General features: G+C 42.8%; 3 protein-coding genes across 3 annotated transcripts; all 3 read left to right on the top strand.

The window, feature by feature from the left end:
• Window positions 1-39: 39 nt before the first annotated feature.
• Window positions 40-1,408, top strand: LOC308085484 (regulator of chromosome condensation-like). The gene has a single exon (XM_080428655.1). The coding sequence runs from the start codon at window positions 115-117 to the stop codon at window positions 1,375-1,377; it is 1,263 nt and encodes a 420-aa protein (XP_080284781.1). The 5' UTR covers window positions 40-114; the 3' UTR covers window positions 1,378-1,408.
• Window positions 1,409-6,303: 4,895 nt separating this feature from the next.
• On the top strand, window positions 6,304-9,449 carry LOC308085833 (extracellular calcium-sensing receptor-like; the record flags this gene model as incomplete). Its single annotated transcript, XM_080429143.1, has 6 exons — window positions 6,304-6,422; window positions 6,530-6,818; window positions 7,017-7,829; window positions 7,940-8,167; window positions 8,261-8,384; window positions 8,539-9,449. Exons 2-6 carry the CDS (start codon window positions 6,564-6,566, stop codon window positions 9,447-9,449), a joined length of 2,331 nt encoding a protein of 776 aa, XP_080285269.1. The 5' UTR covers window positions 6,304-6,422; window positions 6,530-6,563.
• A 6,648-nt stretch (window positions 9,450-16,097) lies between these two features.
• LOC308085832 (extracellular calcium-sensing receptor-like) lies at window positions 16,098-19,700 on the top strand (the record flags this gene model as incomplete). Its single annotated transcript, XM_080429142.1, has 5 exons — window positions 16,098-16,352; window positions 17,014-17,826; window positions 18,068-18,292; window positions 18,549-18,672; window positions 18,781-19,700. 5 exons carry the CDS (start codon window positions 16,098-16,100, stop codon window positions 19,698-19,700), a joined length of 2,337 nt encoding a protein of 778 aa, XP_080285268.1.
• Window positions 19,701-20,011: the final 311 nt, after the last annotated feature.

Raw genomic sequence — 20,011 nt, 5'->3', positions numbered from 1 at the left:
GAGGCTAAAGCGCTCATGGTCCTCATCCCAGAAGGGACCACAAGCCTCAGGACGTAGACTACACACTCACTACACAACAAACACACACACAACTCTCCCAGGTTTGTTGCCATAATGCCTGCTAAAAAGTCCATCAGCAAGGCTCCCAGGAAGAGAGCGGCTCCATCGGATGATGAAGAGAGTCAGAAGAGAGTGAAAGTTCATCACAGGAGTCACGGGACAGAACCGGGGGAGGTTCTGGTGCTGGGCCAGGGCGACGTGGGACAGCTGGGCTTAGGAGAGAACACCATGGAGCGGAAAAAGCCGGCCCTGGTCACCCTGCAGGAAGGCGTGGTTCAAGTGGCAGCCGGGGGCATGCACACTGTGTGTGTCAGTGAAACCGGAAGCGTGTTCACGTTCGGCTGCAACGACGAGGGGGCCCTGGGTCGGGACACGTCAGAGGAAGGCTCTGAATCGGTCCCTGGGAAGGTCGTCCTTGAGCACAAAGTGGTGCAGGTGTCTGCTGGGGACAGCCACACCGCCGCTCTCACAGAGGACGGGGCAGTCTACATCTGGGGCTCATTTAGAGATAACAACGGTGTTATTGGTCTTTTGGAGCCGATGGAGAAATGTAGCCTTCCAGTTCAACTTCACATCAAAGAGCCAGTTGTGAAGATTGCATCAGGTAATGACCATCTGGTGATGATGACGCATGATGGGAACCTGTACACACTAGGGTGTGGAGAGCAGGGCCAGCTGGGAAGGGTGCCGGAGATGTTCTCCAACAGAGGAGGCAGAATGGGCCTGAGTCGGCTGCTGACCCCCCAGGTGGTGAAATTCAAAGGCAAGGTGCAGCTGGTGGATGCCTTCTGTGGAGCCTACTTCACCTTCGCCGTTTCAAAAGAAGGCCATGTGTACGGGTTTGGATTGTCAAATTACCACCAGCTTGGCACACAGAGCATCAATACGTGCTTCTTCCCAGTGAAGCTGACCTGCTTCAAGAACTCCACAACGGCCTGGGTCGACTTCTCTGGAGGACAACACCACTCAATCTGCCTGAATGCTGAAGGTCAGGTATACAGCCTGGGCAGGTCAGAGTACGGCCGCCTGGGGCTGGGCCAGGGAGCCGAGGAGACGGGCGTGCCCACGGTCGTGGCTGGCATGGAGCTGGCCAGCGGAGTGTGTTGTGGAGCCTCGGTCAGCTTCGCTGTCACCAGAGAAGGGTCTGTGTACGCCTGGGGCATGGGCACCAACCTCCAGCTGGGCACGGCCGAGGAAGACGACGAATGGACCCCTGTGAAGATGACTGGCAAACAGCTGGAGAGCCGCACAGTACTGGCAGCATCCAGCGGAGGGCAGCACACCGTTCTACTGGCCAAAAGCAAACAGGAGAGCTGATGATGGAAGTTTGTCCTCCAAACCAGAGAAGGACTTTCACCTACTGTAACCGAGGAGTGGGGGGGGGGGGGGGGGGGGGGACTGACTGACTGGGGGGGCTGCGTTTGATTGAACTGAACACTTCAGTGGTCTCAATTGGCCATAATAATACCGTGGGATTTGAATCCCACCACCACATCCTCTCTGCTTCTGACTTGTGTTTACAACCTGTGGAATATCTCAGCAGTGCCTCCCCCCACTATGATGAATACACTGTCCAGCTAGCTTAGCCAACTAGCATCCAAACAGCATACCCATAGTCACAGTGAAGCTGATAAATGTCATAGTAACTCCTAGTCGAATTCACTGTACATGAACCAGTCCAACACTTGCAACTAACTTTACAGATTGCTTGGTCACCAATCTGGTAAGGACTCTTTAAAACAATGTGTGTTACATTAATTCTCTTCATCAAACATTTCTCCTTCCTTCACTCTGTCTGTCTGCTAGACTCCACTCTCCCTCTTGATTGCTCATCCCCCACACCTGTGTTCACCTCACACACACACACACGCTGATTACTCATGCCTTGCCCCTGTGTCACACACACACACACACACACACACACACACACACACACACACACACACACACACACACACACACACACACACACACTCTTCCCTTCCTTCAATTAAGTAAAATAAAACCCTTTACAGTAACAGGTAAAATAAAACATTACAGATAAATAAAAGGTGAGTATACATTTATTTTTCTCAACCGTAAACATGAAACCAAAACTTATATATACCCAACCGGGTTACATACTGTATACTGCATTTCTTACAACCATGAAAAGAACAAAGTAAGTAACACATATCAGGTCCAAATACATACTATTTATAGAGTTCAAGGTTTGTGCAGTTTATGAAACACAGGATAAGATGTAAATGTCCTTTGTGCAAGCGAGCACATACAGTACTGAGAGTGTCGGGAGTGTCTTGGTGATAATGCATACTCCTGTACTACTCATACACAGGTCATGCCACTGAACTGATCAAAGATGTAATGAAAGGGGAAGAATATCAAACTTTGCCATGAAATATAATAAACTGACCGAGTACACAGTAAAATCCTAAGTGTTAATTTATCCATTTGTAACTCAGAGTACACTCTCAGAGTTAAATTAAAATAGATTTTAGGCATATATAGGCTCATTCCCCCTATCACCGGATTTATACTTAAAATAGATCATCAGGGTATAGAATAGTATAAGAAGTGTCCAGAGGGTTAGTGACTTTGAACTACCTCTGTAAAGATTAGGGTCACACTGGTCTCCTTCCCACACATACAATATCTAATAGATGACACTGTAGTCTTATTGCATGACATGGCAATATACTGTACTGTATTAGAGGTTCAGGCCGCTATGCGGCCCTCACACCTACGACGCGCCGCCGATCTGACCGATATGCCCATACATGGATATTTATGTCTGTCAGTCCTTGTCCCTTTTGTGCCCATATATTGAGATTCCAGATGTCATCAGTATATGGAGCTAACTGATTTGGTTGCCGATCTCGACCTGTGGGCACCCGGGGGTCGTTTTTTCCCCCAAGATTAGCATCACTATGTACCGGTATTGGGTACTCCTTATAGCTGAGTCATGGTGACATGAGCGTGACATCAGAGTCCTGTCCGCCCGCTGGCCCTTAAAGGACAACTTTTTTTTTTTACAACAAGGGTTATTTTATTAGATTGTAATGATAATAATTAAAAGATAATTCAAATTATGGCGCTGAAACAGGCAGATTCACGTTTTGGCCTATACAGTCCAAGAGTTTTAGGCCAAAACGTGAATCTGCCTGTTACAGCGCCACCATGAGGCTGATTTGAAAAATGTAGGGTGGCATTTCTTCCTTGGCCTAGTGGGGATGTTTGTGCATATGTTACAGTATGATTGGAGAACCAGTACGATTGAAGAAAGCGCGCTCGTTTTTACCACCCACCCAGCACTAGAGGGAGCCACAAGCCAGGCTTGTGCACAAACATATATGGCCACACACACACACACACAGTCTCACACACACACACACACACACACACACACACACACACACACACACACGCACACGCACACACGCGCACGCGCTCATGCTTTTTTTGGTTTATTGAAAGCAGGACTGTTTAGATACTTTTATTGTGTTCTGGCTTTTGTTTTACTTTCTCCCTGACACACACACACACACACACACACACACACACACACACACACACACACACACACACACACACACACACACAGTGATCCATGAAAAGAACTATTCTGTCCCTATCGGTTTACAAATCAAACGGCGCTGAGTCGACTAGTGGAGCGTCGGCCGGTCAGCGCGGGCACTCGCGCCTCGAGGCGCGAGGGCGCGCTTCCTCGGCCTCAAGCTCCACTAAATCGGCGCGCCTCCGTCATGGACAAGCGTGTGCGTGTGAACGCGTGTTCAGCGTTCCCCTCATAGATATTATGGTTCCCCTAGCGTACCTTCCTGGTTGCTATGTGGGGGGGAACAACAAAAGACAGGTCCGCTCGGCGCATCAAAGCCCCGCCTCTCCGCGTTCTCCTTCTCCTCCTCCTCGGAGGAGGAGAAGGAGAGAAGGAGAGGACGGGACGGTTTATTACGCGAGGAGGAGGAGGAGGAGGAGGAGGAGGAGGCTCCTCTTCCTCGCGAGTCTCGCGTAATAAACCCACGCCTCGCAGCGCCGCATCCTCCTTCTCCTCCTCGCGAGCCTCGCTAATAAACCCTGTCTCGAAAAGCCCCGCCTCCCCCCGAAGGAGCCCCGTGCCTAAAAACGAGCGCTCTGTCTTCAATCGTACTGGTTCTCCAAACGTACTGTGACACATACACATTTTCACAGAAATAGGAGGCTACGTTCATGACTATTTACCAATGGATCGAATGCCCAAGCCCCTCAGTTAAAAATCACTAAAATCACTATAACGATAGAAAGCAATAAAACATTTTTTTTAACACTCATCTTTTAATTATTATCAACAAAATGCCTTCTTCAGTGTGTCCCCGGTTTGACTACTGGCTAACCGGACTGTTTACTGTCTGTCAATCCGCTGCTTTCTGTCCACCTTTCCTGTGATAGAGAGTATCATTGATGATAGAAATAAAGCAGAAATGTTTAGAGGGCCGTCAATGTGTGATTAAAATGTGGGGTGAATGTGGGGCCATTTTTTGCAAACTTTGGAAGGTAATCTTAGCCAATAGAAAGGGAATATGAAACATTTGAATTATACATGTTTATCACATTGCAGAGTTTTCGACAAAATCTGTAGAATGGGAGTGAGTCATTATCCAACTGCCCATTACATTTTGAGATATCTTGTGTGCAAATTAGAGCTTTTGGCCTAAGACACTAGAGGCCATGGGGTCCCCAAAGTTGGTTAGGTGCATTCTCCAGGGAGCATGAATGTGCACAGCAAATTCTATGGCTGTCCAGCCGTTTTTGTTGTTTGGACCGAAGTGGTGTTTTGACGGACGGACGGACGGACGGACGGAATGCAAGCAAGCATTAATAAAGGGGTTAAAGTAAAGGTACAATAAATTATAGGCACAAAATATATTATTGTTATGTCAAAAACGTTATGACGAAATACATTTTACTGAAAACAGTTTAATCTATCAAAATTCCCAATTACTAACCATGAAAATCACTTTTTTCTTGGTTTTTTGTATTTTTTGGGGTCCCCAGTGTCTCTTGTACCCCAAAAATGTTTTTTAAAAAAAATTCAGTCATTCCTTCTCATTTCATGGATTTCCAGAATGGGCGTGTCTGAACAGGCGATCTCAAAATGGAAATGTTTATGATGTCACAAACATTATTGATGGCAAACCCAATGTTAAATGAAAAGTGCCCGAATCGCTCCGAAACTTTTTCTACCCCCCCTAAGTGGGGGTCTACGAACAAATACTTCGGGCTCGGATTTTGGCTCCGCCCCCCGGAAGTGGGTGAAACAGGCACCTCAAACACTTGGTGGAATTGTTCAAAAATGTTCAAAGTGTTTTTTTTTCGATTTTGTATTTTTCTTAGATGCTTCTTTTTATGCAGATTTTTTTAAATAATTTTTTAAAATATTTTTTTGTATTAACAGACAGAATTGCTCAGTAGCCCCCCCCTGCCCAAGAGGACGTTTTGGTATTGCAGCTGAAAGCGCTGTATAAGCCAGAGACAATTGACTTGGGATGAGTATATCTGAGTGATGATTTAGGCTCAAACCTTTTGAAAAAGGTTTGAGGGACATACACCATATGATATTAAATATCAAATATTTTTTTTTAATTCATGGTGTAGCTCCTTTAAAGTACTTGATTAATATGGTATCCAGTACACTTTATCAAATATAAATTCCACTAAACAATTTTCAGATGGTCTCATTACTCAAGTCTTTACTATTTCTGTAATGTCCTGTAAATAAATTGATCCAAACTGAATGTCTAAACACTGCACAGTTATCACTTTCCCTTACACCTCTGAGAATCGTACTGTTGAAGAATATTCCCACCTACGGTGAAATGGGATATGCTTTGTCATGACTTTTATGGCTAAAATTCTGTTTCCTCTTTAGAAACGCACATATCACATAAAGAAATCAACCTCTGACCCAAGCAAAACGGTAGCTTTAATAGTGTTTCCCCCCATGTCATCAATAACTAAAAAACTACTTTGGATTCAGTAACTTGTTCTCTGGTCTCCTGAGGCCTTTCCTGATCATTAGAGTTAAAACCTTGGCCACTTCCCCCTGCAACTGAAATGCTATAAATGCTGCAGAATCCTTTAGCCTGACCTGTGGAACAGACTAGAGCAATGCCATTGCTGGAGCTTGCCCTTTTGGTTATGCTAATAGTGAGGGGAGACTTGGTATGTAGGCTGCAAGGCACGGCTGAGCCACCTGAGCTGTCCCAGGATGGAGACCTTGTTATTGGAGGCATTTTCTCATTCCGCACAGGGCAAGATGGTGCCATTGGCACATTTCAGACACTTCCGCAACTACGGAAATGCAAAAAGTATGTATCGTTCCTAATTTATGCATTATGTGTGAAATGGAAATTGTGTCTGAATCTGTTTGCATGTTAGAGAGGTAAATTTATTCTCTCTTTTTTCGCCTTACAAGCTTTAATTTCAGAGAATTAAAATTTGCTCAGACAATGATCTTTGCCATAAATGAAATCAATAGAAATCCTGAAATGCTCCCTGATGTTAAGCTTGGATATAGGATCTATGATGACTGTGGAACTATGGACATATTGAGAGCTGCAATGGCACTGCTGAGTGGACAAAAGACTGACATTTCTGAAAATAACTGCACTAAAATTGACACTGTGCAAGCTATCCTTGGACATTCAGGATCAAGGCCTACTATTTCATTTGCGCGAGCTGTTGGGAGGTTTCATGTACCTGTGGTAAGACAGTGATAAAAAACTGCATTCAGTGTCAATTAATTGACCTTTTTATACATAGTTTGTTGTTTTAAAATGTCTCTTGATTAATTTATACAGTGGTGTTTTTCCATAGTATGACTGCATGTACAATACCCGTAGTGAAACAGTAATCCTCTACGCTGCCACTCGTTAACACCAGTCTCACTTTTGTATCTGCAGGTCAGCCACTTTGCCACCTGTGCATGTCTGAGCAACAGAAGAGAATATCCGACTTTCTTTAGGACCATTCCCAGTGATTACTACCAGAGCAGAGCCCTGGCACAGCTGGTCAGTCACTTTGGCTGGACCTGGGTAGGGGCTATATTCGTTGACAATGAATATGGCCTCAATGGCATGGCAGCTTTCATCCAAGCTGCGTATGAATATGGAGTGTGCATAGAGTACTCTGAAGCATTTTCACGATCAGGGCCAGCTCATAAGCTTCAGAGAATTGTAAAGATCATCAGGCAATCAACTGCCAAGGTCATCATGGCGTTTATGTCCCACAGAGAAATCAAGGTTCTAGTAACAGAGCTGCACAAACAGAATATTACAGAACTGCAGTGGCTGGGAAGTGACGCCTGGATCACAGACCACTCTCTTACTGCCAGTGAGGGACACAGCATCCTGCTGGGCTCCATAGGCTTTACTGTGAGCAGAGCTCAGATCCCTGGGCTGGAAAAGCACCTGAGGGAGCTTCACCCCTCACAGTTCCCTGACAGTCAGTTTGTCAGAGACTTTTGGGAAGACGTGTTTGACTGTTCTCTGAATGTGACTTCTGAGATGCAAAAAGCACTGTGCAGTGGCTTTGAGAGCCTGCGAGATGTTGACTCGCAGTTCACGGATGTTTCTGAGCTGAGATTCACTAACAATGTCTACAAATCGGTTTATGCAGTGGCTCATGCTCTTGACAACCTGTTCAAATGTGAGGATGGTCAGGGTCCATTCTCCAATGGGAGCTGTGCTGATGTTACACACATACAGCCTTGGGAGGTCAGCAGGCGTAACTTCACTCCAATCCCTGGCACACAATTATCAAACAATAATTATGACAGTTACGCATTAAAATATATAGCTTTAATGATACTTAATTTCTTTCAAAGGTCTTGCATTATCTGCACGCTGTGAATTTCACCACACAGGAAGGGGAAAGGGTTTATTTTGACAGAAATGGAGACTCTCCTGCAAGATATGAACTCGTAAATTTACAAATAACTAACAGGGGGACAATGGAAGGAGTTACAATTGGCATGTATGATGCCTCTCTTCCAGTGAGATATCAGTTTATGATGAATAACATCTCAGCTGTCTGGGGTGGCGGTGTGACCAAGGTAAAACAGGGAACTGGAACAGAATGTATTTGCACACAGTTTACTGAGTTGATATGCGAATGGGTTGAATTCTACATTGTGTTTGTGTTGCAGGTACCGGTGTCAGTGTGCAGTGAAAGCTGCTCCCCAGGAACTCGTAAAGTCCTGCAAAAAGGAAAGCCAGTCTGCTGTTATGACTGTGTGCCGTGTCCAGCAGGTGCCATCAGTAATGTAACAGGTGAGTTTACAAACAATAATACAGCACTTTATTCAAATGGCTAATTTAACATTCTAATCTAAAGTAATTCATGAAAGACAGGTATATGTGTGCATGTGCATGTGTTTTATTTTGCGTTGACTAAACTGTTCTGATTTGTTTCGTTTTTTTACAGATTCAATCCATTGTATGAAATGCTCTGCGGAGTACTGGCCCAACAGAAACAGAGATACCTGCCTTCTAAAGGACATCGAATACTTGGCTTATGGTGAAATCATGGGAAATCTATTAGTTCTGTTTTCCCTGTTGGGAGCATTTATGACTGTGGCCACAATATTGATCTTCTACTGCCACATAGAGACTCCACTGGTTAGGGCCAACAACTCTGAATTGAGCTTCCTGCTGCTGTTCTCCTTGAATCTGTGTTTCCTGTGTTCTCTGACCTTCATTGGCCGTCCGTCAGAGTGGTCCTGTATGCTGCGACACTCAGCATTTGGGATCACCTTTGTTCTCTGCATCTCTTGTGTTCTGGGGAAAACTATAGTGGTGTTAATGGCCTTCAGGGCAACACTTCCAGGCAGTAATGTCATGAAATGGTTTGGACCTGTACAACAAAGGCTTAGCGTTCTGGCTTTCACTCTAATACAGGTTCTGATTTGTATCTTGTGGTTAACAATAAACCCTCCCTTTCCTGTCAAGAATTTCACACACTTTAAGGAAAAGATCATTCTAGAATGTGCTCTGGGTTCACCTATAGGTTTCTGGGCTGTGTTGGGGTATATCGGTCTCTTGGCTATCTTGTGTTTTTTTCTGGCCTTTTTAGCTCGAAAGCTGCCTGATAACTTTAATGAAGCCAAATTGATAACTTTCAGCATGCTGATATTCTGTGCTGTGTGGATCACCTTTATCCCAGCTTATGTCAGCTCTCCTGGAAAGTTCACTGTAGCAGTGGAGATATTTGCAATTCTGGCCTCAAGTTATGGAATGCTTTTTTGCATTTTCCTTCCAAAATGTTATATAATATTATTGAAACCAGAGAAGAATACAAAAAAACACATCATGGGGAAATCATCTAATGGTCAATAATGATATACATTATTAACCATTATAAGTTAATTAGGTTTTGCAGTAGAAATATAGTACATATTCTAAACTTCCTAGTGCAAATTTTCATTTATTTTAATACAGTGTCTCTCTAGCAAGAAAAAAATACTTCCTTTCAGATCAAAATGATCTGTTGTTGTATAATCACCATATTACTTAACGTTCATGTATTAATGTGTTCTAATAAATGACTGTCTGACTAAATGACAAAAATCTGTGGTACAATTCTGATTACAATTATCATCTTTCCTCATAATGTATGTCTTCTGTCAGAATGGGGTTTCCCACTTCCAAGTATGAAGTAACAGAAAAATGTCTGTGTAATGGCAGAATTTTGTCTAATCGTTTTAATTCCCTGTGAATAAAGACAAAAAACACAACAAATAACTACTAAATTACAACCATCTCTGATAAAACGCTGAAATCATATAATGCTTCATGATGCCTGCAAACAGCCCTTAAGTTTTTCTAAATCATGCAGGCTGACTATCATTGTCCCCTGATATTCTAAGCTCAATGATGCAACACAGGTGAAAGAGGACATGCACACATAATAACAAAGAAAATAAACAAACACACTGACAGATACATAAGTCTCCATCTGGTGCCAACATGTCCTTATTACCCTATGGTGTGATTCCAGACACAGGGGATAAAACAGTAGCCTACAACATATTGCCTCATCTTCTCACGTAACATGTGACACATGGCCTCAGGGTCTATGTACATTTGCACTAATGAAATTATATTAACATATATTTAAACCTGATGCAGAACTATGATAAGCTACTACTGTAGCTTGTGTGACCTTGTACTTCAGCGATTGCGATTTTTCCTTCAACATTATACATTAATAACATTTAACTTTTCTAGAAAGAGATAAAGAACAAGAAATCCGAAACAGATTGTTTTTAAACAATGTAATATACTATTCTTCATCTTATTACATACAGTACAGTAGCCCGGTGGTTCTCAAAGTGGGGTCCAGGGACCCCCAAGGGTCCTTGGGGGGGTTCCAGGGGGTCCCCAGCTAATGTTAACATAGCATCACAATCATTTTAACCACTTTATCCATTAATACATTGGCTATTCAAAAATAGCAGATGTACAAGCTCACATCGCGTCACTTCATGCCACGCTCCGAGCTTGTACATCTGCTATTTTGAAAATATTTGAAAATATTTTAAAAAATATATTTTGAATACAGTATCTTTTTCTTTTTTCTTTACATAAATCTTCTCTTCTGGGGGTCCCTGGCACAAAACCTTTTCAGATGGGGGTCCGCAGCGAAACACATTAATTTGAGGGTGCTTGACATGAAAAAGTTTGAGAACCACTGCAGCAGCCTACTACATTTTCCAGTGAAGCTCAAAGACAACTTCTGGCTACACTGTAAGTGTACAGGCCCTAAACCTCATGCCAAGTGGCTCTGAAAACCTGTATGACGTTTCCTGCATTTACTGCTTCAGCTCTATAAAATACTCTATAGAGGTGTTGTTGAAATGACCATCAGAGTCTACTTGCTCCATCAGAGTCATCTGAGTGTGGTGAACAGTAACTAAGTACATTTACTTGAGTTTATTTTTGTCTCCGCCAGGCCGAAAGTCATGGCGAGAGAGTATGTTTTGCACCCTGTCCGTCCGTCCGTCCGTCCGTCCGTCCGTCCGTCCGTGAACAGCTAATCACCGGCACTCCCTGGATGCCAATTCAGACAACCTGAAGGCTGCTTTTTGCAAAACACATATTTTGACAGTACTCCTACAGATTTTGTCCAAACATCACGCAAAATGGTACACAGTATCTCTAGTCATTAAACTAGTAGTATTTCAGATTTTCCATTTTCTATCCTGATTGGCTAAGAATTACTTCCAAAGTTTGCAGGAGTACTCCGTTTTGAACAAAATGCCTCAAATCATGAACACAGCATGCAATTTCCGTGAAATTTTGCATGCACATTCTCACTAGGCCGAGGAAGAAATGTCACTTGACATTTTTCAAATCAGCCTCATGGTGGCGCTATAACAGGACAATTTGTGTTTTTAACTGCACCAATCTATGTAAAACTTTGTATGTACACTCCCTAGAGGCCAAGGAAAAACGTTTGCCCTGCATTTTTCACATCTTATGACCGGCATCAGCTGTACTACAAGCTACAGTACAAGCTGATTCATCACGTTTCAATGCGTTGTGAGCTTGTAGATCGGATTTTCTGCTAATGTTCACCCACGATAGGGGTACTAGGGTTCAAGTGGTTAATCTGTGAGGCGTGAACCACTTAAACCCTATATCATGGGATTTCAACAAAGGGTAAAATTTGAAAAGCAATTTTTGTGTGTGATTTGATTTGATTTGATTGATTTGCACAACAGGTTCATACACATACCGCTCTATTCTGTGGCAGGCTATACCCGTACCCATTAACCTTTACCCGCGATGTTCTACCCATTACCCGTTAAATACGGATAAAGGAGCTGGCGCTGTCCCTAAACGCTATTCTGCACCAGCTATACCCGTTCTCCATTATGCCGACGCCGTTATTTGCGGGTGGGGGTGTGCCCGTGGGCGTGTTGTTGCTATATCCCCAAAATTGCTATTCTGCCCACACACACGGGTGCGGCTTTGGGAAAGCGCACAGCGGATTCTAAAACCACCTGCAAGAGCGCACAGACTGCAATGGATTCGTGGAGACGGCCAGGACGCACCTCTCTCTACTAGGCTATTATTGTCAACACATCTCTGTGATTCTGGCAATCCTGACTGAGTGGCGAGTCGGCAGTGTTAGAGGCTGCGTTTAGAGGGTGCCTGTCCCATAGCTGCGTTGCCAGGTCTGCTTATTATTGTAAGCGTTTTTGGCCTTATTTGGTCGCTTCTAGAAGTAGCGTGTAATTGGTTGTTTGCATGCATGCTGTTTGCTTGTGGCCAAAGTGACTTTCGTGTGAGAGCCTTGGGGGTCCCTGGAGACCTAGTGTGGTCTAGCTCTGAGATTAATGAGTGAAAAACGAAAGGGAAAGATGCAAACGTACTTGCTTGTTGGTCGCACGACATGGAAACCTGGCAACCCGGGGCCTGTGCGGCTCCTCCTGTGCAGAGACACAGGCACGGTTTTAACTTGAGTCGATAGTACAGCGTAGGACCCGGATGAACGACAGGACCATCCGAGGCACGGCCGACCGTGCCACAGGTCGCGCATGCGCCTTATTCCCAATTGTAAGATAGGATAGATAAGATGATAGTCTATTTAAAGAAGACAATTTGTGCATCGTGCAATGCAATGCTCCAATTTACACACGTCAGTTTTATTCATCGATTATTATTATAAGCCAACATAGCCTATAGTCCTAAATCCGATATTAGTGGCTTTCGCAACTTGAACCTGGAATAGGGCCCTATACTGTAGTATACTACTTATTTCCTAGGAAAGATGACAGAATATTGTTGTGCCGGTTATACGAGAACCTCAACGTTTACATCTATCTACCACACACTCACGCTAATATGTCCATAATCTTCGTGCCATGCACATCCCAAACAATACATTAGTACCCACACCAGCATCTAAACGCAGCCTCTAACACTACCGACTTGCCAGGACCGGATTGCCAGGTTGGAGATTTGTTATTTAATTTTTTTTAATCCCACGATTTTGTAACCCCAAAATAAGCGCGCCCTCACTAGAGCCCCGTGCACGGCTAGGGGGCAGGGCGCCAAGACCTATAGTTACATACAACGAGACCATACCCGTTGGGGGATATGCGCACATGATCTGGCAACCCGGGAGCCAGCGAACACAAAAACGCTAATAAACAGCTGAGATTTCGGAAAACGGGCTTAGCTGTTAGGTGCACATGGTAAGGGTCAATGGCTGTGCAAATTCAGATCAATTGCTCCTCCAGCCTCTGAGGAGAACCGGGCAGAACAATTTTGACCTCAACACGACGACACCATGCACCCATGCACTACAGAGGTTTGTCAAATTATAGGAGGATTGGAACGTATTAGTGTCTAAAAACATGTGTGATAGGAATGTTTTTGTTTAGTTTAGTTTAAAGAAATTGACATTACACATTAACATTAATCCAGCATAATTATTATTAGCAAAGACAATTTGTAAACAAGCAAACAGACAAACAAACATTTAATTTACACAACACTGATGATAGTGCTGTCAAACTAATCTATGAAGCCATCACAGCTGAAGCATCACTTGGAGTAAACCCATAAAAGAGAAACCTGGAAGGGATGTATCATGTTAACAATTCATCTATAATCGATTAATTGCCGTTTTTTTTGTTGATTGTTTTGATACTTTTTTTCTTTTATTGGGCTAGTGAAAGTTATGTATGGTGTGTGTGATATCAAATGTGAGCTTACCATAATCACAGTAATCCTTAATCATATTCCATCATATTTAAAGAGGTGGTGCCATGGTTTTGCACTTTTTCTGTTTTTCATGTGTCTATGAGGTTGATAGAACTTCATTAAGCCCCCTGGTGGTGTTTTTATGGTGTTTTATGTCTTCTCTGACTATTTTGAGTTTCTTTCTGGAGGCTGAAACCTTGAGGGTCAAACGTGCCAATAGAAAAACAGCGCTTTAATGACACAGTAAAAATATACCCTCCCCCTCATTATCATAACACAACAGGTGTGGGCATGAGGAGGAGGAGGGACTAGGACAGGTGGGTGGTGCTAAGGTGGTGGAGGAGGTGCTAAGGTGAGAAGGTATACTTAATGAGCTGGAGGCGTGTCCACATGAAAACATAATTTTAACACTTTCTGTACACTTTTTTGAAAAAAATCCTCCTATAGTATAACCATAATACCTGATGATTATGTTTTAGGGGGGGGGGGGAAATCACTAGCCTGGTAAACCCTCCCTCCAGAAATCTCATTTGTATTTTATTTCAGGAGTGAGTCTGGCCTGCAGACCTATATGGGCAATTTGGCTGTGGGCTGGAGCTGGGCGGGAGTAATGTAGCTTTGATGTCCAAGTGGCCCTTTGATGTCCAATTAAGCCACTTTAGGCTGCAGTGATTATCACCAGGAGTAATTGGTTTGTCTTTGATGTTAATGAGCAGCTTGTATGAAAGGTGTATTGATTAATGACGTGTTAACCACTGGGGTTCCACCTGATTGGCCTACCCCCGCTGTCAATCACAAAACAATGAGCGAGGACGCTGATTGGCTCGGTTATTTGGTAATGCACTAGAAACGCCCATACAAGCCTTCATGCCAGACTCACTCCTGGAATCAAATGGAAAGGAGATTTCCGGAGGGAGGGTTTACCAGGCTAGGAAATCACTGAAAATCACGGCACCCCGTCTTTAAGGGCTTTTGGAGAGAAATGAGACTCCACAGAGCACTGCAGAGGGGAGGTGTGTGTGTGTCTGTGTCCAGCTGATGCTCGTTGAAGCTCGTTAATGTTATATAGGCTACATCAAGGCAATTATGTTTCTGCACTCGGACAAGAATTTTCCTTTTGGTCCTAAAAAACACTGTTTATCCAAGGGCGCCGATACTGTGGGTGCCTCTGGGCTAAAGCACCCAGGGGAAATGACGAGCACCCATCACAAACTCATCACAAAAAAATAAAAATAAAAAAACTGCGACATCTTAACTTCATGGAGTACCAAATTAACCAAATTAACTGCATTAAAGTAACAACCCCCCCCCCCCCCCCCCCAAAAAAAAAAGGTAACAAACCCAGAAAAAATAACCGCTACGCACCCGCACGGACTGGCCGCGCGCGCGAGTGCAGGTCAAGTTTACTAAGTATTGAGTGGTTAAATGTCTGAAAATACATATCAACAGGAATCCAACATACACTGATGACAGTTCTATCAAACAAGTCAAGCTATCTATTAAAAAGTTTAATCGGCGACACAATTTTATACAATACGCAGTGGGGGTCCCTGCCTCATCTCCCTCTCAGCTAGGGGGTCCTTGGCCTGAAAACTTTGAAGACCCCTGCTTTACATAGGAACATGGACATGAATGTTAATTGACAGATACCTGTAGCCATGGTAGCCTACAGGGATTATAAAAGTGTGTGTGTGCTACAGGGTCACAGAGCGGAGTCATGCCACTGCTGAGGTTGGTGCTTTTGGCCCTGCAGCTCAGGATGGTAAAGCCTGTGTGTAGACTGCAGGTGAGGGCACAGCTACCTGAGTTCAGCAAGGACGGCCATCTCTTCTTGGGGGGCATCTTCACCTTTCGCACTGGCTTTAGAGGGAACGTTCCGACTTTTCAGGGTTTACCCGATCCTCCCAGATGTTTGAAGTGAGTATGCATTTTTGTATAGTTGTTTATTTTTTATTTATGCCTTTTCCATGCCAAGGACCCCCAAAAGGATATGTATTTGGCCCGCAGACTCCCATCTGAAGATGGCCCAGAAGAGAAGATGGCCCAGAAGAGAAGACTTGTGTTAAAAGATTCAAGATTTTTAAAATACTTTCAAGATTTTTCAAGTTTTCAAATATAGTGTGAGCTTTCTGAAAAACTAAACAAATCTAAAATGACATTCTTTCCTGGTTTTAATGGGTTAATATGAAACTGAATGTTGTGTAGTATTTATTTAGTATTTATGCCTTTCCTTCTAGTGTTAATACAAGAGAATTCAAATTTGCCCAAACCATGATCTTTGCTATCGAAGAAATAAATCGAAACCCTTCTATCCTCCCAAATCACAAACTGGGCTACAAAATCTATAATGCCTGTGGATTATCAAACATCATACAGTCGGCCATCTGTTTAGCCAATGGACAGAGGGAGCTGATAGACGACAGGAGCTGCACAAAGTCTGAAACTGCTCTGGCTGTGCTAGGCCACTCTGGTTCTACACCAACTATTGGATTTGCCCGGATTATTGGGAGGTTCCAGATTCCAGTGGTAAACGTTTTAGTTTTCTTAACACGACAGAGCCTGTCTAGTAGGGGTGTAACGATACATTTTAACAACGATTCGATACGTATCACGATACTTGGTTGTCGATACGATACATGAACGATACAGGTTAATTTAGAACGATACGATATGTTTCGATTCAGTGATTTAGTCGATACGATACATGAACGATACAGGACAGGTTAATTTAGAACGATACGATTCGATTCAATGACTTAAAATCGATATAGTAACTATTTATTTACCCAAAAATTCTGTGTGAAAAATAAATACCTGGATACTGGATATAAACCCCTCTTTCTCTTTTTTTCTTCTTAAAAGTACTTAGTTTGATATAATTGATTATTTGCATTGCAGAACGATTCGATACGATTATTTGCATTGCAAAACGATTCGATACGATACAAAGTCAAACGATACGATATTTAGCTGTTTGCATATCGATATAGTAGATCGTTGAAAATTCAAAACGATGCATCGATGCAGTTACTGTATCGTTACGGGCCTACTGTCTAGAGTCAATATGCTAATAATAGAGATGCATAACTTTGTGGTCCACATTTGTGATTTTGTTACTATTATTATGACTATCAAATGTCAAAACATTTTTAATTTATACCAAATATCACACATTGTATTTACACAGATCAGCCACTTTGCAACTTGTGCATGTCTAAGCAACAGAGAAGAGTTTCCATCTTTCTTCAGAACCATCCCTAGTGACTATTACCAGAGCAGAGCCCTGGCCAAGCTGGTGAAGCACTTAGGCTGGACCTGGGTGGGTGCAATAAGTAGCGATAATGATTATGGAATCAATGGAATGAGCACCTTTATACAAGCTGCACAAGAATTGGGAGTGTGTGTTGAGTATTCTGTGGCCTTTGAGCAAACCGGTCCAATTCACAAACTGGCAAAAGTGGTTGAAGTCATAAAACATTCGACTTCTAAGGTCATCATGGCCTTTATGACCCACAGAGAAATTAAGGTCCTTGCAAGAGAACTACACGAAGAGAACATTACAGGATTGCAATGGGTCGGCAGTGACGCCTGGATCACAGACCCCTCTCTCACTGCCAGTGAGGGACACAGCATCCTGCTGGGCTCCATAGGCTTTACTGTGAGCAGAGCTCAGATTCCCGGGCTGGAAGAACACCTGAGGGAGCTTCACCCCTCACAGTTCCCTCACAGCCAGTTTGTCAGAGACTTTTGGGAAGACGTGTTTGACTGTTCTCTGAATGTGACTTCTGAGATGCAAAAAGCACTGTGCAGTGGCTTTGAGAGCCTGCGAGATGTTGACTCGCAGTTCACGGATGTTTCTGAGCTGAGATTCACTAACAATGTCTACAAATCGGTTTACGCAGTGGCTCATGCTCTTGACGACCTGTTCAAATGTGAGGATGGTCAGGGTCCATTCTCCAATGGGAGCTGTGCTGATGTTACACACATACAGCCTTGGCAGGTAAGAAAGACAATGCTCATGCTGTAAACTCATTTGTTTCTACAGTTATTTGCATTCTTTATCATTTGAATACACATTGTTAATTTCACACATCAATTGTTATACTTTCAGAGATAAATTAACATTCCACATTTTGCTGCTTAGAAAGAAAAGAAAAGAAAATTAAGAAAAGAAAAGAAAAGAAGAAAAAAACAAAAGAAAATAAAAGGATATAATCATGCGCACTGCTTGTTCTCTACAGGTTTTACATTATTTACAAAATGTTAATTTCTCAACAAGACAAGGGGAGAGAGTGTTTTTTGACAATAATGGCGATTCACCCGCAATATATGAACTCATCAATTTACAAAGAGTCACCTCTGGAACTATGCATGTAGCCTACATTGGATTTTATGATGCTTCTCTGCCCAGTGAGCATCAGTTCATCATGAAAGGTCACCCAGTGTGGGGAGGAAGTAGTGACAAGGTACATATTAATTTAGCTTTATCGTCATATTTATGGATTGTGGGCCAGTATGCAATTTCATGATTCACAAATCTTCATGAATTTTTGAATGATTTATTTTTTATGTCTTCCATTAATGGCTGATATTACACTATGCATGTGTAAATAGCTAAATGTAAAATGAACTAAAATGAAATGAAATAAAATACAATTTCAATTCAATTCAATTCAATAAAGAAGTACAAAGTTCACATGGACTGCTGTGTTCGTGCACCAGGTGCCTGTTTCAGTGTGCAGTGAGAGCTGTCTCCCAGGAACTCGTAAGGTTTTGCAGAAAGGAAAGCCTCTCTGCTGTTACAAGTGTATACCTTGTACCGAGGGAGAAATAAGCAACACCACAGGTATGCTTCGGCAAGAAAGTATTTTAATTTGTACCGTATGTCAGTCTCTATTATAATCTTCTCATTGCCACAGCATGAAACTGTTCTTTTTGTCTTGCTCTAAAACAGATTCAACAGAATGCTTCAAATGTCCTGTCAAATACTGGTCCAATGTCAGAGGAGACGCATGCATCTTAAAAGAAATTGAATTCCTTTCTTACACAGAAATCATGGGGGGCATTTTAATATTTTTTTGTTTCATGGGAGTGATTTTGACAATGATTATAGCAATGATTTTCTTCCAATTCAGGGAGACTCCGATTGTCAGGGCCAACAACTCTGAGCTTAGCTTTCTGCTGCTGTTCTCCTTGACTCTGTGTTTCCTGTGTTCTCTGACCTTCATTGGCCGTCCTTCAGAGTGGTCCTGTATGCTGCGACACTCAGCATTTGGGATCACCTTTGTTCTCTGCATCTCTTGTGTTCTGGGGAAAACTATAGTGGTGTTAATGGCCTTCAGGGCAACACTTCCAGGCAGTAATGTCATGAAATGGTTTGGACCTGTACAACAAAGGCTTAGCGTTCTGGCTTTCACTCTAATACAGGTTCTGATTTGTATCCTGTGGTTAACAATAAACCCTCCCTTTCCTGTCATGAATTTCACACACTTTAAGGAAAAGATCATTCTAGAATGTGCACTGGGTTCAGCTATAGGTTTCTGGGCTGTGTTGGGGTATATCGGTCTCTTGGCTATCTTGTGTTTTTTTCTGGCCTTTTTAGCTCGAAAGCTGCCCGATAACTTTAATGAAGCCAAATTCATCACCTTCAGCATGCTGATATTCTGTGCTGTGTGGATCACCTTCATCCCAGCGTATGTCAGCTCTCCTGGAAAGTTCACTGTAGCTGTGGAGATATTTGCAATTCTGGCCTCAAGTTATGGAATGCTTTTTTGCATTTTCTTGCCAAAATGTTATATAATATTATTGAAACCAGAGAAGAATACAAAAAAACACATCATGGGGAAGTCATCTAATAATGATGTACATTATTAACCATTATAAGTTAATGGTTTTTCAGTAGGATACATATTCTAAACTATTCTAGTGCATATTGTTCTGTTCTTTCAATACAGTTCAGGGCCTTCAGGGCGACACTTGCCTGGAAGTGTCTTAATAATGTTAAGAAATGGTTTTGACCTGCGAAGACTCTTGTTCTGTCTTTTTAGTCTCATACAAATCCTGATATGTATCACCCCCCCCCCTTCTCTTCAAGAATATGAAGTACTTTTCAGAATAAAGTTATTCTAGAATGTCTACTTGTTCAGCTGTATTGTCTTTTATTGTATTTGTAATGTATTGTATTG

The sequence above is a fragment of the Gymnoscopelus braueri genome, assembly GCF_963280865.1.
Source record: "Gymnoscopelus braueri genome assembly, chromosome: 5".
Classification (NCBI taxonomy): Eukaryota; Metazoa; Chordata; class Actinopteri; order Myctophiformes; family Myctophidae; genus Gymnoscopelus; species Gymnoscopelus braueri.
This window is presented reverse-complemented; position numbering and strand designations above follow the sequence as displayed.

Bases quoted from the DNA above. Each gene is read 5' to 3' on its own strand.
- LOC308085484 (XM_080428655.1), top strand. From the start codon at position 115: ATGCCTGCTAAAAAGTCCATCAGCAAGGCTCCCAGGAAGAGAGCGGCT.